Source organism: Eptatretus burgeri, chromosome 14 (assembly GCF_056783735.1).
Source record: "Eptatretus burgeri isolate ZD-2024b chromosome 14, Ebu_testis_v1, whole genome shotgun sequence".
Lineage (NCBI taxonomy): Eukaryota > Metazoa > Chordata > Myxini > Myxiniformes > Myxinidae > Eptatretus > Eptatretus burgeri.
In genome coordinates this window covers 17,209,062-17,230,563 of record NC_140974.1, presented here as the reverse complement: position 1 = coordinate 17,230,563, position 21,502 = coordinate 17,209,062, and the positions used below count along the sequence as shown (strand labels likewise).

Here is a 21,502-nt window from a genome sequence, read left to right as displayed (position 1 = left end):
ACTTTAAAATGCCCACCATAGGTAGGTCAATGCTCATTAAACCAACTTTTTTGCTCCATGTGAAAACATGACCAACGTGCATTTTGCTAAATAATGTGAATGTTTCAGAAACTTACAGATTCACCCTGATGTCCAGGTGCTCCTGACTTGCCTGGTTCTCCCTGAAAAGAGAAGCAATGAAACGTGAATCATAAGACACGTGTCATGTGACATTATTCTAAAGAGGTGCATTCGAAAGTGAAGGTTTCCTATTTCATAATTATGGAATACGTGAAGGTGAACCAAATGATGATTGCACAAGTTGTTGATGGAACATTTTCTGCGTCACACTGTGTGTCATTGACTGTGTTGTGCGTGCAGTTTGTACTCGAGCTCGAGAAAATTACCACTTTCAGCTTACATGAGCAATGCATGCTCATCAAATATTTTGCATATTTGGGGGTCAACTTGTATGACCATTCATTGTCAGCTGGGTGCTGTGTGTGGACAGTCAACCATGCTGTGTGTGGACAGCGGAAGTCCAAAGAGGGTCGTGAAAGCAGCGGAACTGAGCCTCGTTCCAGATTACTCTGAACAATCCATTCACTGAACAATGTTCAGCATGTGGAAGAATTGAGCAATCACAGAACAAGAGTCGATTAAATTGCCATGGCCACACCCTTATCAATTGATTATGTGTTTGAAATTTTGCAGACTGATGTCAAAATGTCAACTGATTGTGAACAGCAGGTTTTGTGACTGCTCAGATGACCAAAAGAGCCATACATTCTCCATGTCTCAGAACATGTGATCAGATATGCTTGTTGTCCCTCTCTGGAAAGGGAAGGGTGATCGCCAGAAATGCAACAACAACCGAGGGGAGACACTGCTCTCAGTGCCGGGCAAAGTCTTTGCTCGGATTATTCTTGAGATGGTTCGCCACCAACTGCTTGCGCACCAGCGTTCAGAGCAGTTAGGTTTTACACCAAAGAGGTCAACGATTGACCGTATCTTCGCTCTTTGGGTCCTCACCGAATGCAGACGAGAGTTTCTGCAGGGGCTGCTTGCAGCCGATGTTGATCTCTGGAAAGCGTTCAATTCAATGAATTGGGATGCCCTCTGAAGGATTCTTGGTCTTCGTGGGGTGCCACCAAAACTGATCGATCTGATGTCTGAACTATACTCTGGTGCTGAGAGTGCTGTGAGATGTGGTGATACCATCTCTGACATATTTCCAGTTGTTACTGGAGTTTTTCAGGAGTGCGCACTGGCCCAACACTTTTCAGCACTTGTATGGACTGGATTCTAGGGAGGATGTCAGAGAGATCAAGCTGTGGTGCATCGTTTGGGAATGTTGAGATCTCTGACCTTAATTTCACAGATGATGCAGTCATCTTTGCAGAGACTCTGGATATACTTTTGGGGGCCCTCAAGGTGCTGAATGAGAAGTCGAAGCCACTGGGATTATGGGTTTCCTGGGTCAAATCTAAGATCCAGGCTTTCAATGACATCTTGGATGCTGCTATCTTGTCTGTACCTGTTCGTGGTGAGAATGTTGAGGTCACGGAGAGATTCACTTCCCTTGGCAGTGACATTCATGTCTCTGCTGGCTGTGGGCCAGAGGTCAATGGACGTCTTGGTCAAGCCTGGGGAGTCATGGATTCACTGGATCATCATCAGGTGTGGTGCTGCCAGTACCTGTGCGTGAGGACGAAAGTCCGAGTCTTTAGGTCCTTGGTGCTTCCAGTCTTGCTCTACAGATGTGAGACTTGGACTCTGACCAGGGATCTGAGATGGTGACTTCATTCCTTTGGTGCCAGGTTTCTTCAGAGAATCTTTGACTGTCGCTGGTCGGACTTTGTGTCCAACGAGCGGTTGCTGATGGGAGACTCAAATGAGATTTGTTACCTGCATAGTCCGTGAGCATCAGCTATGGCTGTATGGACACGCGGTTAATTTTGCTGACGCTGATCCTGCTCACCAGATTCTCTCAGTGAGGGAGCCTCGTGAGTGGAGGAGACCATTGGACTAACCACATGCCTCGTGGTTGCAGCAGGTTGATCAGCATCTAAAGGAGATGGGGATGGGCCTGGTATCTGCCTGAGGGATAACCAGACAGAGGCCCCTGGAGTACTAGCAGAAAGTGGACGCAGCGACGCGCTGCTCTGGCGCGTGCTCCCATACCTGACCTGACCGAAGGTGGCCATCTTGTATTTTAAAATGGCTGCTGTTTTACGTTTTACATATCTTTGCATGATATTGTTTTGATATGTAATCATAATTCCTTTTGGAGCTGTATTTTTAATTACCTCTTCCCCTGAAGCTGGATGGAAGTAATGTTTTCATCCCTGTCTGTTTGTCTTTCTGTGAGCAGGATATCTCAAAAAGTTATGGATGGATTTCGACGAAACTTGGTGGACAGCTTGCGTATGTGACAAGGTCAAATTGATGAGATTTTGTTGAAGATCCGGATCTGGATGGTGAAACCACATAAAATGATTTTTTTTTTTCTGCAAATACTACATTTTGGGGGTTTGGAGAATCCAAGAAAACAAGTTCTAATTTTGTCCGTCCTCAACTGTAGTTGATTTGAATTTTAAAACGGCTGCCATGGCTCATTATTAACTTTTCATTTTCAACTTCTTAAATAATGTGAGTTATAACCTTTCATTGGCCATCCCTGTGGTGAATTGAAGGTCGTGACGCACGATCACATGTCGCGCGGCTCGTGCACGGGATAGATAAAGCCAAGATTCCGCGCGGTCGGGGGGATTGTCCCTGGGGCATTGTCATTTACGGCGGCGGTCCACTTGGTGCTCGTTGAATGGTGAGAATTGAGAGTATACCGGACTCCGTGGTTATGCTGATTTATTTTGCGGTGATCTACTGCACATGTATACATTGCTACATATGTACTCCTAGCTGCACCTGTATCCCCTGATGTGCCCGTAGAAGCGGCTTCAATCAAGTGGAATAAAGCCTACACTCTGAAAGTTTTTCTCTCGCTTTCATTTCAATTTATTCCACTTGATTCCCTTGGCTCTCTCAACCAACGATGGACAAGATCTACAAACCGGAGAGGTTCGACGCAGACCCAAACACGACTGACTCGGAAATGAAATGGTCGCATTGGTTCCGTTCCTTCTCACACTATCTGACCATCATCGAAGAGGGAGCCGACAAATTGGCCGCCCTTGTGAATCATGTCTCGCCCAGTGTATTCAGTGAATCCTACTCTTCTCGGAGTGTGACACCTACGATGCAGCGATCGACGTGCTGCAGGTGCTCTACGTGAAGCGCAAGAACGAGGTGTACATACGACATCTTCTCAACACACGCAAGCAAGCAGCCGGGGAGACAATCGATCAGTTCCTGCAAGCTCTGAAGCAGTTGGGAAAAGACTGCAGTTTCCGGGCCGTAACCGCCGAGGAACACCGAGATGAAGCGACCAGAGAAGCGTTCATCCAAGGGCTCAGGTCAGCCCCCATACGGCAACGCTTACTGGAGAAAGCGCAACCCACTCTTGAAAAGGTAGTCGACCAGGCTCGAGCCATGGATACGGCTCAGCAGCAATCTGAGTCATATGGGACACCGATGCTGCTAATGAACGCCGCTACGGTGGAAACTCAAGGAACCCCTCAGGGCACCCCTGACACTGAGGATGGAGAAAAACCCGAGGAATCGGATACCCAGACCTCGTCAAACTCCTCAGCAACTACTTCGGTTGGTAAATGCTTCTTTTGTGGGTATAAAAGACACCCCTGTCACAAATGCCCGCCAGGGATGCCACATGCATGAATTGTGACAAGAAAGGGCATTATGCCAGGGTATGCAAATCTACTCTAAGGAGAAATAAACCCACTTCTGCGGCCCTCTACTCACAAAAGAAACTAACTGCAGCCTCACCGGGAATCTATCCAAGGCTATCATCAACGTACGAATTAACGGGCATATGGCTGAGGCTCTGATTGATACCGGTAGCTCTGAATGTTTCGTCAACAGCTCGCTAGTGAAGGGCAGGAAATGGAAGATCCACCCGACATACAATACGGTATGCATGGCTGCCACATCACTACAGTCCCGCGTACGAGGGTACTGCAATGTTGAATTGGACGTAAAAGGGTACACGCATCGGGATGTAAGGGTACTGGTGCTTCGTGATTTATGCGCAGACGTAATTCTGGGTCATAATGTCCTCAAGCAGCACACGAGCATCGAAATACCCTTTGGAGGAAGCAAACCTCGTCTAATTCTAAATGCTCTGACCACCACAGAGGTATCGTCCCCCCTGCTGTTTGCTAACTTGTCGCCGGACTGTAAACTGATAGCGATCAAATCGCAATGATATACCACTGCCGATATGAACTTCATCACTTCTGAGACCAAGCTATTACTGGAAGAAGGTATTATAGAACCGAGAGATTCGCCATGGCGCGCGCAGGTGTTGGTGACCACCAGCCAGAACCATAAGAAACGAATGGTTGTCGATTACTCTCAAACGGTCAATCGCTTCACCCAACTCGATGCCTACCCTTTGCCACGCATAGACGAGATGGTCGAACGCGTTGCCAATTATAAAATATTCAGCACCATCGATTTGCGAAGCGCCTATCATCAAATTCCCATCCGAGAGGAAGACAAACCTTACACCGCGTTCCAGGCAGGTAGACGCCTCTACCAATTCAGGAGGATTCCGTTCGGTGTCACGAATGGACTAGCTTACTTCGAACGAGTTATGGACGACATCATCTTGGATGAAAACCTCAAAGACACTTTTTTTACGTGGACAATGTCACGGTGTGCGGTAAGGATCGGGGGGAACATGATATGAATCTTGACAGATTCTTGAGCATTGCTAGAAAATATAATCTGACCCTCAACTACGAGAAATGCGTATTCTCGGCAAGGTCAATTGACCTTCTCGGCTACACAATAGCCGTCGGCACGATTAAGCCCGATCCTGAACGATTGCGCCCACTTCGTGAGCTACCCCCACCTCAGGACCTGCAGACAATGCGCCGGGTGATAGGTATGTTCGCTTACCACGCGAGATGGATCTCCCAATACTCCGAGAAAATACATCCCCGAGTGCATTACAAAAACTTCCCACCAGATGCCGCTGTTGTAAAAGCTTTCCACAACCTCCAAGATGATATCGGTAATTCCGTGGTATTATTGATCGATAGCTCGGTGCCGTTCGTGGTGGAAACGGACGCTTCCGATCACGCGATAGCCGCGACGCTCAATCAGTCCGGACGACCCGTCGCGTTCTTCTCGAGAACTCTCTCTGGAAGCGAGCAGAGACACTCAGCAATAGAGAAGGAAGCGTACGCTATTGTCGAAGCTCTACGTAAATGGAGACACTATTTACTGGGAAACAACTTCACACTCGTCACGGACCAGCGATCCGTTGCATTCCTGTTTGATGGGAAAAATAACGGGAAAATTAAGAATGAAAAAATTATGAGATGGCGGATAGACCTAGCTTGCTATAGTTACGACATTGTTTCCTGGCCCGGGAGGGAAAACCCTGCTGCAGATACCTTCTCTCGGGTCTCCTGTTCGGCGACAATCAGTCGGGCTTTGCAAGACCTCCATGCGTCTCTGTGCCACCCGGGGGTAACCAGAATGGCACATTTCGTGCGCAGACAAAACCTTCCCTATTCTATCGAAGATATTAAACAAATGAATGCTTCATGACCTGTTTATGCTGAACTAAAACCCAAATTCTATGGCGCGGCATCTGGCAGGTTGATCAAGGCCACTTCTCCCTTCGAAAGACTAAATATTGACTTCAAAGGGCCCCTGCCGACCGAGACAGACAACAGATACATATTCACTGTTGTTGATGAATACTCAAGGTTCCCTTTCGCATTTCCTTGCTCGGATATGACCTCGGGCACTGTTGTGAAATGTCTGTCTGACCTCTTCGCTATGTTTGGGAAACCTTCGTACATACATTCAGACAGAGGGCCGTGTTTCATGTCGGCCGGGCTAAAACAGTTCCTATTAGAGCACGGCATAGCAAATAGTCAAACGACGGGTTACAACCCACAGGGTAATGGGCAGGTGGAACGATATCATGGAATCATTTGGAAAGCCGTAACTCTGGCGCTGAAATCGAGAGGACTGGGGCCCGAGCAGTGGGAGGTTACCCTTCTCGACGCTCTGAATTCCATACGCTCTTTGCTCTGTACGTCCACCAATGCAACTCCTCACGAACGAATGTTTACTCATCAGTGACGTTATGTTGACGGCCAAACGGTGCCCAACTGGCTAACCTATCCCGGAACAGTGTTCATGAAACGCCCGGTACGACAAAGCAAGTATGAACCCATGGTGGAGGAGGTCGAACTCATCGATGCTAATCCAGAGTATGCTCATGTCAGACTTCCTGATGGCAGGGAGACCACTGTGTCGGTTCGCCATTTGGCTCCCTCAGGTACTCCTCCCGCAGGTACACCACCATCTGGCACTCCTCCCTCTGACATTCCCTCCCCAGGTGTTCCCCCCCCCCAGGAACTCCACCCGGGAATGGTGGCGACGGAGCTGCCGCGTTCCACCCGAGAGCGATCGAGGAGTCATCCCCGGCGCGAGTCGAGGCTCACCAAGAGGATCGGAAGCCTCCCTCAAGTGAAACCGCCATTTACTCCCGGAGAGGTCGACGGATAAAACCCCTCGCCGACTCGATCTGTAAAGGGGATTATCGGCATCCTCGAAGCTCATGCTCCTATATGCTCATTATATCATATATTGATGCTCATTACCATGCTCCTACAACTCAAAATAATCCTCACTGCTTGGCATGTATGCTTCTGTAGTTTAAATAGTTCGCGCTGCTTGAAATATATACTCCTATAGCGCTGAGGTAATCATGGTGCGTTAGTTGGGCCTCTAGTTACATTTTAAAGACGGGGAGAATGTGGTGAATTGAAGGTCGTGACATGTGATCACATGTCGCGCGGCTCGTGCACGGGATAGATAAAGCCAAGATTCCGCGCGGTCGGGGGGGGGGGGGATTGTCCCTGGGGCATTGTCATTTACAGCGGCGGTCCACTTGGTGCTCGTTGAATGGTGAGAATTGAGAGTATACCGGACTCCGTGCTTATGCTGATTTATTTTGCGGTGATCTACTGCACATGTATACATTGCTACATATGTACTCCTTGCTGCACCTGTATCCCCTGATGTGCCCGTAGAAGCGGCTTCAATCAAGTGGAATAAAGCCTACACTCTGAAGGTTTTTCTCTCGCTTTCATTTCCCTACAATTCTGGCTTTGAAATTACATATATATATATATATATATATATATATATATATATATATATATATAAATATATATATATATATATATATATATATATATAAATATATATATATATATAAATATATATATATATATATATATATATATATATATATATATATATATATATATATATATATATATATATATATATATATATATATGTGGTTGTGGTATTTTTATATAACAGGCATCCAAAGAAAATGATCAAGGTTTGAATCTTGCTTCGCCATTCCATGATGGCATCTTTTGAAGAGCCTCCATCAAAACGACAGTGCACAGGTTATGAATGATGTTTGTTTTGTCAGTAAACAACTCCAGAGTCCCTTGTTGATATCAGCCATTCCAATTTTAAAAGTGCATCCATCCAAGGAACCATTTCTGAGGAGCTTCCACAAAAGAGCAGACCTTGGGAACATAAACTTTGTGTCGGGTCGTAAAAGACAACATGATATTCCTTCAAGTGCTCTGAAAGAGAAAAAGGCTTCGTGGCTTCATAAATGCTACAAGTTGGTGAAAAGTCGTGCTCACATCAAACGTGAAGACAAAACGATCACTGAACTTGTGTTGCAAAGAACATTTCAAACCTGACAAATCAAAAAAAGAGGATGACCATCTAGTTCTGAGAACCAAGTGGCAGAATCATCATCAGGTTTTTCACTCAAAAGATGTCAATCTGGTATACGTATGAAAGACAAATACTTTCTTTGCCACAGAGAAAAAGATCAGCCCCTCGATGCTTGCTCTCGTAAAGTCAGGGGAAGTAAAATCACAGAGATTGTCCACGACCGTGGGAACATGATCTGCAAAGTGCATCTCGGTGATGTCGATTTGCTTGCAAGAGATATTTTGTATCACCACGGTTGTTGCACACAAAACTAGGAACGATTTGTTCAATGTCCTGAACACAAAGCAAGCGAAGGTTGTGAGTGGTATTCTGAAATAAAAAAAAATGAAGAGAACCTCAAGTTCATTGCAGCCGACGTAGAATTGCCAAGTATTACACAGCAAAGCATTGATGCCAAAGAGTATATCCCAATAACTGAAGTGAAAAAGCTGTATTTAGACATTTTCCAGAACAATGACATTGCTGACTTCAAACCAGTCAGGAGGGTGCATCGAATACAGAAAATTATGGATAACTTAGAAAATTTTGCCATCACAAAATCAACTTTCAGGAAACCATCATTAGTTCATTCCAGTGATGTTGGTGCTGCAGCGATTCACACAGCAGCTACTGAACAGAGGGACATGCAGGGAACTTTCAAACTTCTGTTTCAAATGTGCAAAGATCATCCAGAATTCTCTAAAGCAGACTCAGCAAAATTATTGGACATTTCAAGGGTCATTACAGGGTAGCATAGCAGCTGGAGTTCCGCAAGAGTTGTTCTGTGTGATAAAATGGATCATCCAGGGTACAGCAACAACAAATACTCATGCACGAACAGAAGGGATGTTTCGATCATGTGCACAAATTGGACAACACATCATTTAGGAATTCATGTCAGACCGCTAGGTACGGTACAAACCAAAGTCTTCTACTTCAGCCTTCCAGTCCAGGAATAAAACACCATTTTTCACTTCATTGTCATCACAGGCATCGTAACCAGAGAGACGTAGCAATATCACATCACAGTGGCATTGGGATTTCATATCAATGAGTGAAGGAAATTATCTCAAAGATTGTACCGTGTACATGTACCCCCCGGGATGATTGAAGAATTTTCCAATTCGGTGTTCAGCTGATAACGTAAGATGCCAAGGTCGACACAGCTGATGGATGCAACACGTTCCATGGGATTGCCCTTCCAATTTACCAGCAGGTCCCTCCAGATGTATCAGAATGTGACACTGTGGCCGAGCCATTGAAACTGGATGACAAAGCGTGAGCAAACCTGCAAAATGTCTCCATCACAGTCACTGAAATGTTGTTCTGCACTATTACTGGAAACCCCAAACTCAGTAAAAGTTCACAACATGAAAACTTTGAACTGGGTTCGTATCAAGTTATTGAAGCAGCACAGCATGACCTTGCATGGCAACTTGCACTATAGTCTCAGTGGCTCAGGTGAGTGCAGATTAGCAGAAGGAGCACCGATCTGATCAGAATACAATTCTGTGTGCACTCCAAAAGCGGATGACAAATGTCATCTTGATCAAGATCATATACTACCTATTATTATCAATACATCAACTCATGAGTGGAGGACACTGGTAACAGTTCTTGAAAAACTTCAACTCAATGTTGCTGTACATCCAGAAAGCCATTGTAAGGTCCTTGTGACACTCGGCATGGATCTATGCAAAAGAGCTCTGAAGTTAGAATATTTTCATGACCATAACTCAGGGAAGTGGATGTTATGTCCCGGTGGCTTCCGCATTGTGTTGTGTGCATTACGATGACTTGGATGGACTGTTGAGCACAGTGGACTTGATGAAGCCAGGAGCAAGGATCTGTACAGTATTGTAACAGTCAATCATATATTGAATGGGGAATCAACATGCTGTAACTATGCTGCTCAAGCTCATGAGATCACATTGGAAGTATTCTTTGATTTCTGGTTTACAGAATTCCTGAAAGAAAAGCCTCCAGTTTCTGAAGCATGGTCTGACTACATGGATAGATTGTCAGAAGCATGCAAACGAGAGGAAGGCATTCAGGAAGCCCATCAACATCTTCTAATGGTCATTGAACAGTTGAACTAGGGAAAAACAGCCGCATGAGTTTGACAAGTCACAGCAAATTCCCAATGTATCAATGGGCACAGATGTATATGAAGTAAGTGATGGCACAAATTGACTTCACATGTTCACTCAAGCAGCCCCATGTGTTCCTATACTTGGCATCTCCGAAAAATGTGGAAATACTTTTTCAGCTACAGCAGGCTGGATTATGCCAAAAACATCATAGAATATATTACAAGAGTTTCTAAACACCAAGGACACAGATGCAATCACCATGAACAGTTACTGGCAGGTGATTTTGCTCTGACGAAGAATGACATCCCATTAATAGGCACCGGGGTTGATTAAGGACAGGAGTTCCTGCCCAAAGTTATAAAAGGTGATGGTGGTTTAAAGGGAATCACCAAAAACCTGCAACTCTCCTGAAATACTGTCTTTGTTTCCCAGAATTGGCAAGACGAGCCAAGGAGACAGAGGAGATGACTGGCATATCAACATGATATCGTACTAGTCACCACCACTTGACGTCAGCCAAATGTTCCCACTGGGAGAAGAGTGTGAAACAGCTGCTGGCAGTGTTACAGCACTGGAATCCATTTGCTGACACGTCACATCAGCGATACAATTTGATGACAAAACAGGTGATGCCTGAATATTTTGAAAAGGACAAACTGAACATGGAAGACTAGCCAGTAATCATTTAAATCCTTCATTGAACTACACATTTGTGGCTCTACAAACCCATGGGACCACATGACAAAAGTCAACTTTCTCAACTTGGAGGATGCACGCAAAACCATCAAGTTGAAAGATGTGAGAGGACATTTTGAAATGAAAGCTACAAATCTGCTATTTGGAAGAATGCTGATGATAGCAAAGTCCAGTCACCAAATCGGCCTTGAAGAAATGGATTCAAATCACAAATTCACAGCAATCAATTACACTCTGATGAACAGTGGTGGCTCCTTTATTCCTTCTGTAGGCAAGGGTGAACTCATGTATGTCCTTGAAGGTTTGGCAGTTCATGATGAAGATGAACTTGAGAGAGAAGTGACATCTGTCGATTACAGAAACATCGACTGAGTAATTGATGGCGTGTCCACAGTTTATGAACTCATGTCTTCAGTGTCACCCTAAACCTGCAAATAACTGGGAGAGGCCTTTGTAAGGACCATAGAAACCAGATGCAAGAATTATGAAGGTAATCATCTGATCTTTGACAGTTATGCCAGACAAAACTCGATCAAGGATATCACCAGACGTCGCCAGTCAGGGCTCCCACCACCAGCAACAGGTTTCCATGTTGGTGATATGCCTTTTTCTGGATCTAAGGTATTCCTGGCCAACATGAAACAAAAGACTCCCTCACTCTGTACCTGACAGACAAAGTCATTTAGCTGAAGATACCAATGGTGTCATTGACACATTTGCATGTACAAAGCAACATGGAAGATTCTCAACCATCAACAGGTGTCAGCAAACATGAGGAAGCTGACACACTCATGATGTTACATACAGTGGAGATCAGTGCAACAAGAAAGAGCATGCACATCATGACACAAGACACAGATGTGTTGGTTCTTGCTCTGCGCAGACTCCTTGTTCTTGGTCCTCAGACAACTATGTTGATGGGAAATGGTGAATGTCAAAGAAAAGTGTCGTTAAAACCAATCTATGACAATCTTAGCCCATCAAAAGTTGCAGCCCTTCCAAATTTCACAGTCTAACAGGTTGCGATACATGTGGACATATACGAGGTAAAGGTAAAAAGATTGCTTTCTAGGTTTTCAATGAAGCAACACCAGCTGTAATCATTACACTGGCCCAATTCAAAACTGAGGAGACACCATCCACCGGCGTCATATTGGGGTGTGAGCAGTTTCTGTGCCAGCTGATGAGTTCCACAACTGACTCAGCGAAAAACAACTGGAGAGCTGAAGTGGAAACGTTTGAAGAACCAATCTGCTCGTCAGTATGTAGACAAGATCCCCCAACTGCTGGTGCATGGCTCCAGCATTTACTTTGGAACCAAAACCTTGTACTGGACCCAGTCACTGCAGACCCTTGCACGCTAGGCTGGTGCCACGCCACAGTTAGTACAGTAGTTCCTATCCTGTTTGAAGTACCGACGGCACTTGTATCTGTAGTTGAGCTCATCAGGTGTGGCTGTGAAGCAAGCAAATGTTCCAGATGATGCAACTGTTGGCAGAACAATCGCACATGCACAGAGATGTGTAACTGCAAAGCTAATGGATACTGCACCAACACCGAATATCGAGATCAGAAACTCGAAGAAGAATCAGATGAAGACGATTAAATTGGTACAACTGTAAAATTTATTCCATTATGTATCCCCAGAAATATGGTTTTGGACATATAAAAAATTGTCTTGCTTGTTTGATAGCTGAGATTTTGCAAAAAAAAAAGGTGCTCTAATGGTGGCAATTTTTAAATTCAAGATGGCTGCCATTGCCATCGCAAGATGGCTGCAAAATATAGGAGTTTTTGTAAAAAAAAAAACTGGAACAAACCCCAGTTTTGTAGTTTAGGGTATAAGGATTTTAAAAAAATATTGCTTCAAATAATGTAGCAAAATTAAATGCAACATTACACAATGACCTACACTAATAAGACAATGGCCGATGACATTGGGCTGCTCAGGTGCAATAATTCTTCAAGGATGAGTGCATTGAATTCATCCTACATTCACCATGTTAACCAAACCTTGCGCCCAGTGACTTTAGATTAATTAATAAATTGAAAAACAGTCTTCTTGGTGGAATCAAAATTGGAGATTCTCCCTCTGAAAGTCGATCATGGTCAATCTGAATCAAGGTTCAATTAAAACCTTCATTAAAAATAACACACATCTGAAGGTAATGAAGCTAGAGAATGGGTAGATCGCGTGTGCAAGATTCAAATGAAACAGGGTGGTGGTGCACCATATGTTATACTTACATCTTTGCCATTAAGTCCATCCAGGCCTGGTAGGCCCTGAAAAACCAAACGCCCATGGTTATTGTAAGGAATTTTTAAATCACGAGTTCATATAAACCAATATTTTATAACATTAATCATGCAATCATTGGAGAAGTACAGATGATGTGAATCATTATTCTCTGCAGGGATCACGAGGGGGCGCTCATGGTTCACAATAGCATCCAGCGCAGCCAAAAAACCCACAAACAAAGAAGTCCTTAATTTCATTATCGTAGACACAAACTTGAAACATCAAGTCGTTTCTGAATATGATATCTTAAAAGAAATCCATTCTCCTTTGTGCTGCTCTTCAAGCCCAATGGTCAAGAGATTGCTGTTGTGGTTGTTGTTGTTATTGTTATTGTTCTCTCTGGGCCTTCCATACTGTTAAATCCCATACCATCCCATCATCAATCCTTGATGAGAAAATCCACTAGTTATTAAAAAAAGGAGGAACGCTATTGTGTGAAGAAACAACAGTGACAGCGACTTGATTACAATGATGACATGGAAGCATGAACTTAAACAAACATTTGATTCATCACTTGGTTAGTAAAGAAGAATCAGTGACCCTGAAAGAGTGAAACACTGGTGTTAGAATCCAAAGCTAAAATGCTCGAACTATAACAAGAGACAGTTTTTCACTTGGTGGGAAAGTAACACATCAAAAATGATCTTTTCAAAGAGTGATATTATGCAAACTTAAGAGTACAGCATATCGCCCATGATTGCAAGCAGGGCTGAGAAATGGTGGGCCAGCGGGCCAATTGGTGTCACAAGCAAGAGAATGGTTGCACCCACAGAAGAGCCTGGTCGACCGTTGGCTCCAGGAAACCCCATTTCGCCTGGTTCTCCCTTTTCACCGGTAGAACCCTGGAGAAACACGTACAAAGGGATTAGCATGTTCATGAAAATGGCGTGGGTTGTTCCGGCATCAACCTGCCTGCAGTTTCTCTTGTGAAGTTGCTTTGCACTCTGTTTTTGAACGAGAAAGGGTTTTGTTGTTGCCTTGTCTTCATTACCTCTGTAACCAAAGGTAGATGGAGGTCATGTTTTCAGTGTTGTTTGTCTGTCTGTCCATCTGGGAGCAGGATATCTCAAAAAGTGTAAGACGGATTTGGATGAAATTTGGTGGGCAGGTTGGGTGTGTGACAAAGACAAATTGATGAGATTTTATGAAGATCCAGATCCGGATCCGGACACTAGAATTTTAAAAGTGATTCGTTCGTCATGATTGAAAGGGCCAAAAACTATAAATAGCATGACTCAAAAATCGAGGGACAGACTCGGACAAAACTTGGTGGACATGTTGGCTCTGTGACAATGTGACGAATTTATCTGATTTTTTCAATGATCCAGAATGGGATCCAGCTAATCAGTGGGATACAAAAGGTAAACTGTTCAGCTTTGCGGAGGCATGTGTTCTACCAAGTGCCGTTCGAGTTATTGCCTGGTTCTTCTTCCTTTATCATTAGGTTGTTATGGCAACCGATAATGTTTACATCAGCAGCTTTTAAAGGTGGACTAGCTGTGCCTACTCATTAATTTGACAGCTTCCTCTTGTACCCTCTCATGCTCCCTCCCTCATCACACTATTTACCCTTTTCTTTGGAAATATAGTGGACAACATTTTATTTTCTGAACTGCATCCTTGAAAGGAATTAAAACAACAACCAATGTTCTTCGATTGTTTTTGTCATTTCAAGAAAGTAACCTTATGCTAATCTGCTCATGAGTAAATAGCAGGCCTGATTTAAAGAAAAACACACAAATGTTTATTAAAAGTCATTAACACATTAATAATGGGTTGTATCGGAGTGCTGGGGCCAGACAGAAACATTCGGATGTGGTGCACTTGCCTTTTAAGCCCTTTGGTCTGGGTTTGATTCTCAACCAGACTGTAAACTCTTGGATCGGCACTTTACAAACAAGGTGTATCAATTCAAGTTGTGGACTTCGGATGGTTAGTTCAAGGTTTCAGAACCCACAGCCTCATCACTGGACTTGGTAATCCAAAGCAGGTGGTGTGGCAAAGGAGATTGATCATGTGCTCGTAGATGGGTGCTGGAGGGGATTAATAACTGCAGGGTCTACCAAAGTTCTCAGCTCCACAATACCAACCACAGGCTTGCTGTAGCATCTCTGAAGTTGCAGTGTAAATCCAGGAGAATGGTATCATCCCAGAATAGGCTAGATTTTAGAAAGCTTAAGGATGAGAGGGTCGCTGAGAAGTTTGTGAACATGCTGAGTGGGGATTTGGTGGTGGTTGGGGGGGGGGATTGAGTGTTTCAGAGATCCTGAAGGGTTGTGGACTGCCTTCAAGACTACCATCCCTGATGTTGCCTGTGGATGTCTTGGAATCCACCATCAGGTCAAGAAGAAATTTATCTCCGAAGGGAAATTGGATACTATTGTCCAGAGTCACAGGGCAAGACTTGATGGCAGAGCTGAGCTGTTCAGGAAGCTGAGGCACAAAACTCTACATGTACTGAGGGTGGACAAGAAGGCCTATGTGCGAGGAATGTGTGAAGGGGTAGAGCATATGTGGTTAAATGATTCTTGTCCTGCTTACAGAGGAAGTCGTGCATTGCGTTCCTCCATGCCCATCCCTCGGTGTACTTCAGTTAGAGTGGAGGGTATGAGTTCTTGACAGAAGAGACTGAAGTGAAGTGAAGGGCTGGATACTCTGAGCGACTGTACCAGGCTGACCCACCAGCTGTTGACTTGGATCTTCGGAGTGTTATCACTATTGCTGACCCTCCAATCAACAGTGATCCACCTTTGTGAAAACAGAGGCTGCGGTGAACCAGTTAAAATGGGGGTAAAGCTCCTGGGATCTATGGCATTCATGCTGAATTTCTCAAAGCTGGTGGAAATCCTGCACTCGTGTCATTGCATGCAGTTCTTTGCTCTGTTTGGAACTCAAGCATCATCCCAACTGACTGGAAGAGGGGCCTTGTTGTCCCTCTCTGGAAAAGGAAGTGTGATCACTAGGACTGCAACAAATACCGAGGGGGTAACGCTGCTCTCAGTGCCGGGCAAGGTCTTTGCTCGGATAATTCTTGATCGGGTTCGCCACCATCTACTTGAGCACCAGTGCCCAGCCAAGTCAGGCTTTACACCAAAGAGGTCAACGATTGACCGTATCTTTGCTCGTTGGGTCTTCACCGAACGCAGACGAGAGTTTCAACAGGGGAAGCTCACAGCCAATGGTTATCTCTGCAAAGCGTTTGATTCAGTGAATCAGGATGTCCTCTGGAGGATTCTTGGTCTTCATGGGGTACCACCAATACTGATTGATCTTATGTCTGAACCCTACTCTGGTATTGAGAGTGCTGTGAGATGTGGTGGTACCATCTCTGACTCATTTCCAGTTATTACTGGAGTTCGTCAGGGGTGTGTACTGGCCCCCACACGTTTCATCAGTTTTATGGACTGGATTCTGGGGAGGATGTCAGAGAGATCAAGCTGTGGTGCATCGTTTGGGAGTGTCATGTTCTCTGACCTTGATTACGCAGATGATGCAGTCATATTTGCAGAGATGCTGGATATCCCTACGGGGGTCGGAGAGGTGCTGAATGAGGAGTAGGAGCCACTGCGATTACGGGTTTCATTAGTCAAAACTAAGATCCAGGCTTTCAGTGACATCTTGGATGCTGCTATCTCTTCTGTTCCTATTTTTGTTGAGGATGTTGAGGTCACAGAAAGATTCACATACCTTGGCAGTGATTCATGTCTCTGCATGTTGTGAGTTAGAGGTCAATAAATATCTGGGTCAGGCTTGGGGAGTCATGGATTCACTGGATCATGGGGTGTGGCGTGATCCGTACCTATGCAGGACGACGAAAGTGTGAGCCTTTAAGTCTTTGGTGCTTCCAGTCTTGCTCTATGGATTTGGGACTTGGACTATGACCGAGGAACTGAGATGGAAACTTCACTGCTTCAGTGTTACAATCTGGAGAATCCTTGGCTATCACTGGTCAGACTTTCAATCCAACGAGTATTTGCTGAGAGCGACTCAATTGAGATTTCTTACCTGTTTGGTCTGTGAGCGTCAGCGGCGGCTGAATGAACATGTGGCTCATTTTCTTGACACTGTTCCTGCTCACCAGATTTTCTCAGGCAGGGAGCCTCATGGGTGGAGGAGGGCAATCGGCTGACCATGTGCTTCATGGTTGCAGGAGGTTCATCAGCATCTCAAGGAGATCGGGATGGGCTAGGCATCTGCCTGAGGGATGGACAGACAGAGGCCTATGGAGTACTGGTGGAAAGTGGACACAGCGACACGCTGCTCCAGCTTATGCACCCACACCTGACCTGTATCAATTGAGTGTTTCATCCCTCGGGTAATTGTTAAGCCAGGTGTCCCGTCTGCTCCCATTGCCTGATGTATGTTAAAGAACCCATGGTGTTGAAGAGTAGAGTAGACGAGCTATCATCAGCACTCCGACCAAATTCCAAATTCCTCCCCAGATTAATAATAGTCGAATGTCTAGCCTGGCCAGGCAGTTCAAGAACAACTGGAGTCCAGAACGTTATCAGGCCAAACCCACAAGGTGGGAATAAATGGGACCATGATAGAATGGAGGAGTTTCTCCAAACGACATTACAGTGTCACCACTTTATGTCGAAATGAAAATTATTTTCCGGATTTTGGACAAGCAATTTACAGGATGTGGGGAAAAAATATATGAATGAAGATAGTTAAAGACAAGTCTGAAGACAACGATGGTTCATGAGCGGTATTTGATGATGTAGAGTGTTTCAGAAGTCAAGGATGAGACAATGTGATAATGTTTGACCAAGTTATAAAAATGATCAACATGATGTGGTACGAGTGACGGGTTATTAGCTGCAAAATGTCGAAGACCCGGTTTCGTTCAACAACTTTAAAAATTTGACCTTTTCATAACCTTTAGAGGTCACAAAACAATATTGTGGACATTAAAATAAGGAAAAAGGATACGTGCTATAGCTTATTGGAGTTAGTTCGTCGAAGAAGGTCAAAAACCCGGTTTGATTCCCACAACTTTGAAAATTTGACCTTTGTGACCTATAAAGGTCAAAGATTATGACCTTTGGTGCAAAACTTCCTCTGGAACATTCCAGGAACAATATAACATCAGATAGGCTATATGGCATTTCGCACTCCTCGGATTATCCATACTTTGATGAAATCAGCGTAAAAACAAACTTGAAGGGGGCGCCACGGGCAAGGTGTTCGAGATAGAGCAAAATGGTTTCAAGACTTTAGGTGGGGAATGACGTCAAGATTATGCATAAAAAATATTGTCATCATAGCTCTCAAAGTTTGGGCGGTCGTGTGATTTTTATGTCAAAATTCGAAATTTTCTAAGTTCGTGACATTGTGACCTTGACCTTGACCTTGGGACAAAAATGAAAAATCGAGCTCCGTGGGGCTATGCAGGTGCCATTGGGCTAACCAAATACCGAAACCACTGCCAGATTCGACAAACCCCTCGGAGAAGATGGATTTTTATGTCAAAATCGCAATTTTCTATGTTCGTGACATTGTGACCTTGACCTTGTGACCTTGACCTTGTGACGAAAATGAAAAATCGAGCTCCATGGGGCTATGCAGATGCCATTGGGCTAACCAAATACCGAAAACCCTTGCCAGATTCGACAAACCCCCTCGGAGAAGTTGTAAATTGAAATCGGCTACCCCCTAAAAACACAATTCGCAATTTTCTAAGTTCGTGACCTTGTGATCTTGACCTTGTGACGAAAATGAAAAATCGAGCTCCGTGGGGCTATGCAAGTGCCATTGGACTAACCAAATACTGAAACCCCTGCCAGATTCGACAAACCCCCTCAGAGAAGATGCAAATTGAAATCGGCTACCCCCTAAAAACACATGTTTTTTGGGCGTGGCTCCGCCCATAATGGGCGCACCATGCCCATTTTCAGGAAAACACAACTAGATCATGATATAAACCTCCCACCAAAATTTTGTCAGGATCGGATCAAAACCCACGGAGCTATGCTCCGGACAGACAGACAGACAGACATACAGACAGACAGACAGATACACAACAATAACAAATATAGTGGTCCCTTATTTTTTTCGTGAAAATATTTTTTCGTGAACCAAAAATGATCTCAAGCTATTTAGTGTGATATAAATAGTCAGCTACTCAAAAACTTTTCGAACAGTTCATCTCTACTCATCAATCCCGACGGTGATGCCAAGATTGTGCTCAAATTCCTGAGAACTTCATTTGTATGTTGAACATGTTGCAAAAACCAGATGTGGTAATGAAGTGAGAGACAGGAGAAATGAACAACATTGCGTGCCATGTGTAAACTTCTGGCAATTTTACAAAGTTCATGTGAGATCAACTTGACAAACGTGACAAGTCCAGAAACTTTTTACAGTAAAGTGTTATTCCCTATCTGATGGAACATAACGTTACATTCTTAGTTAGTATTTCACTTTAATTTATCCATTCACCAAGCGTGGCGTTGGTTTCATGGTTAGTTTGGCTGGCTTGGGATCTTAGGGTCTTGTTTCGGCCCCATCAGCCGATGAATTAACACCAGGTGGGGTTGGCTCAGCCCGTCATCCTTCCGAGCTAAGAGAAATGAGCACCAGTGTACTGGTAATAGGGGGAATGTGTCAGTGCATTGCTGTGTCCCGAACCAATGATGTAACCATCAGCCACAAGGCTGCACGTGTGTGTGTGTGTGTGTGTGTGTGTGTGTGTGTGTGTGTGTGTGTGTGTGTGTGTGTGTGTGTGTGTGTCAATTCACCAATATAAAAAAAGAAAAGCATACATTCCCATTAATTATGCTTCAGGCTGCCAGGATGGCCTAGAGGTACCCACACTAGTCTCTGAGCTGCTGTCTTGCCTGGGCGTGAATCCTAACCCAGCTGTAAGCTGTCATCCTGATGTTTCACAGACAGGGAGATTCATCAGTGTGTACCGTCCCTTGAATGGATGTTAAACTAGCATCCCTTGGATGGATGTCCAAATTCCTGCCATGACCAGCAGAGAGCAAAGCGCCAGAGGCATAGCCGCACCCTCAGCCGATATATGCCACCCCGCAGTCTTGTGCTGCATACTAATGAAGAATAAGTTACACTTCAACAAACAAATGTTCTGAAAGAGGATGTGATATTTAATCCTTGCAAAAATAATTTTCGGCAAAAGAGCTTGTAAAGAGAATGTCAATTAAAAAGTAATTTCATCATGTGCTTTGCCCTTTTTGAACCTTTCACTGCTTATTAACTTCTGTAGAGTACTCAGTGGAATTGAATAAAACCAGAACTGGATGTTTGCTCTGCTCTCATTTTATGCTTCGGAAGATTACAGACTCAAAGGCAGGTTTTTATTTATTTATTTATTTATTTTTTAACATGGGTCTTCGTGACTCGCTCAAGTTAGAAATTTGAGCAGTTGAACCTGATTACTGTATTTAAGGTGCAAGTTTTATTTTTCTTAAAGGCAAAGGATCTGAAAGGTAGCCTCGTGACTCCAAGACAATGCAAGAAGAGATGCATGAAATATTATTACCTGAAGCTTTCCGAACCTATTCCTGCATGGTTGTTACAAAAAAGAAACAACTGAAAAGCATGATACTCAAGTTAAGAGATTGAAAAGAAAACTTAGAAGAATATTTTGTTGTAATTGAGGTCAAACATGCAGTCACAGGCCTTTATCTTCATGCTCATCATGCTGCTGCTGTCAGAATACCCACTCTGACAACTACTGTACTTACTTGATCGTCAGTGTGTATATGTCAATGTGTTCACTGAATTTCACACACTTAATCAGTTTTCTTTTATATTTTTTGGCTAAATCTACTCTTACACCATCAGTATTAAAGCATGCATGGGAAGGAGTGCTAATTGCTCTTGTGGATGGACTTGTGTTTAATGTTCATACTGCAAAGTATGTGGACATACTTTGTGAATGGCCATGCATGGGCCATATGTAATGGATATAGATTGGAGGACATGCTGCCAAATTTCCCTAACTCCAGGTTATAGTCATTGTATAATTATAGAGGTGATCCCACATCTCCCCAGGGTTGAAATCCCCACCCTAAGGATTGTCAAGGGGTACAAAAGTCAAGGAGTAATATTTGCCTGGGCGAGAATGCTTGGGCCCATCATATCAAGTCCACTGAACTCCAATCCAGTTGGAGTTCAGTGGAGTTGAGTTGGTCAAAGCCTCGGAGGAGCTGCAGTTCAGCCTGGTGGGAGAGCCAAAGGAGTGCCCAAAAGTTTCCTGGCTCGACCTCCACGTGACACGTGCGTTCTCCTCCACCACTGGATGGATGTACGATGTGGTGACTTTTTCTGCTGGGATGGGTTTTTTGATATTTATGTATTCTCTCCCCACTTGCAGTTCCTTTCTTCTCTTTCTTCCCAGCCTTTCTAAATGTGCTCAGGTTGTTAGAAGATCCTTCAGTGTCCGTGTTTTGTCCATTCTGTTTCAAGGTTTCATCAGTTTTGTTGTGTGGGTCATTAGTTGTTATCTCCACGTGTGAGTTTCAGAAGATGGAACGGAGTCATCTCGGGCATC

At 44.2% G+C, this 21,502-nt stretch overlaps 1 protein-coding gene across 8 annotated transcripts in view; it reads right to left on the bottom strand.

The window, feature by feature from the left end:
• LOC147012715 (uncharacterized) overlaps window positions 1-21,502 on the bottom strand; it is a 286,616-nt gene that overhangs the window by 18,945 nt on the left and 246,169 nt on the right. For all 8 annotated transcript variants that reach the window (XM_085853811.1, XM_085853813.1, XM_085853814.1 and 5 more), the window contains 3 exons: window positions 13,752-13,823; window positions 12,930-12,965; window positions 117-161 (listed from right to left, as the gene is read on the bottom strand). In XM_085853811.1, the coding sequence (XP_085709937.1) occupies window positions 117-161; window positions 12,930-12,965; window positions 13,752-13,823 (153 nt within the window). The remainder of the gene's footprint in view (window positions 1-116; window positions 162-12,929; window positions 12,966-13,751; window positions 13,824-21,502) is intronic.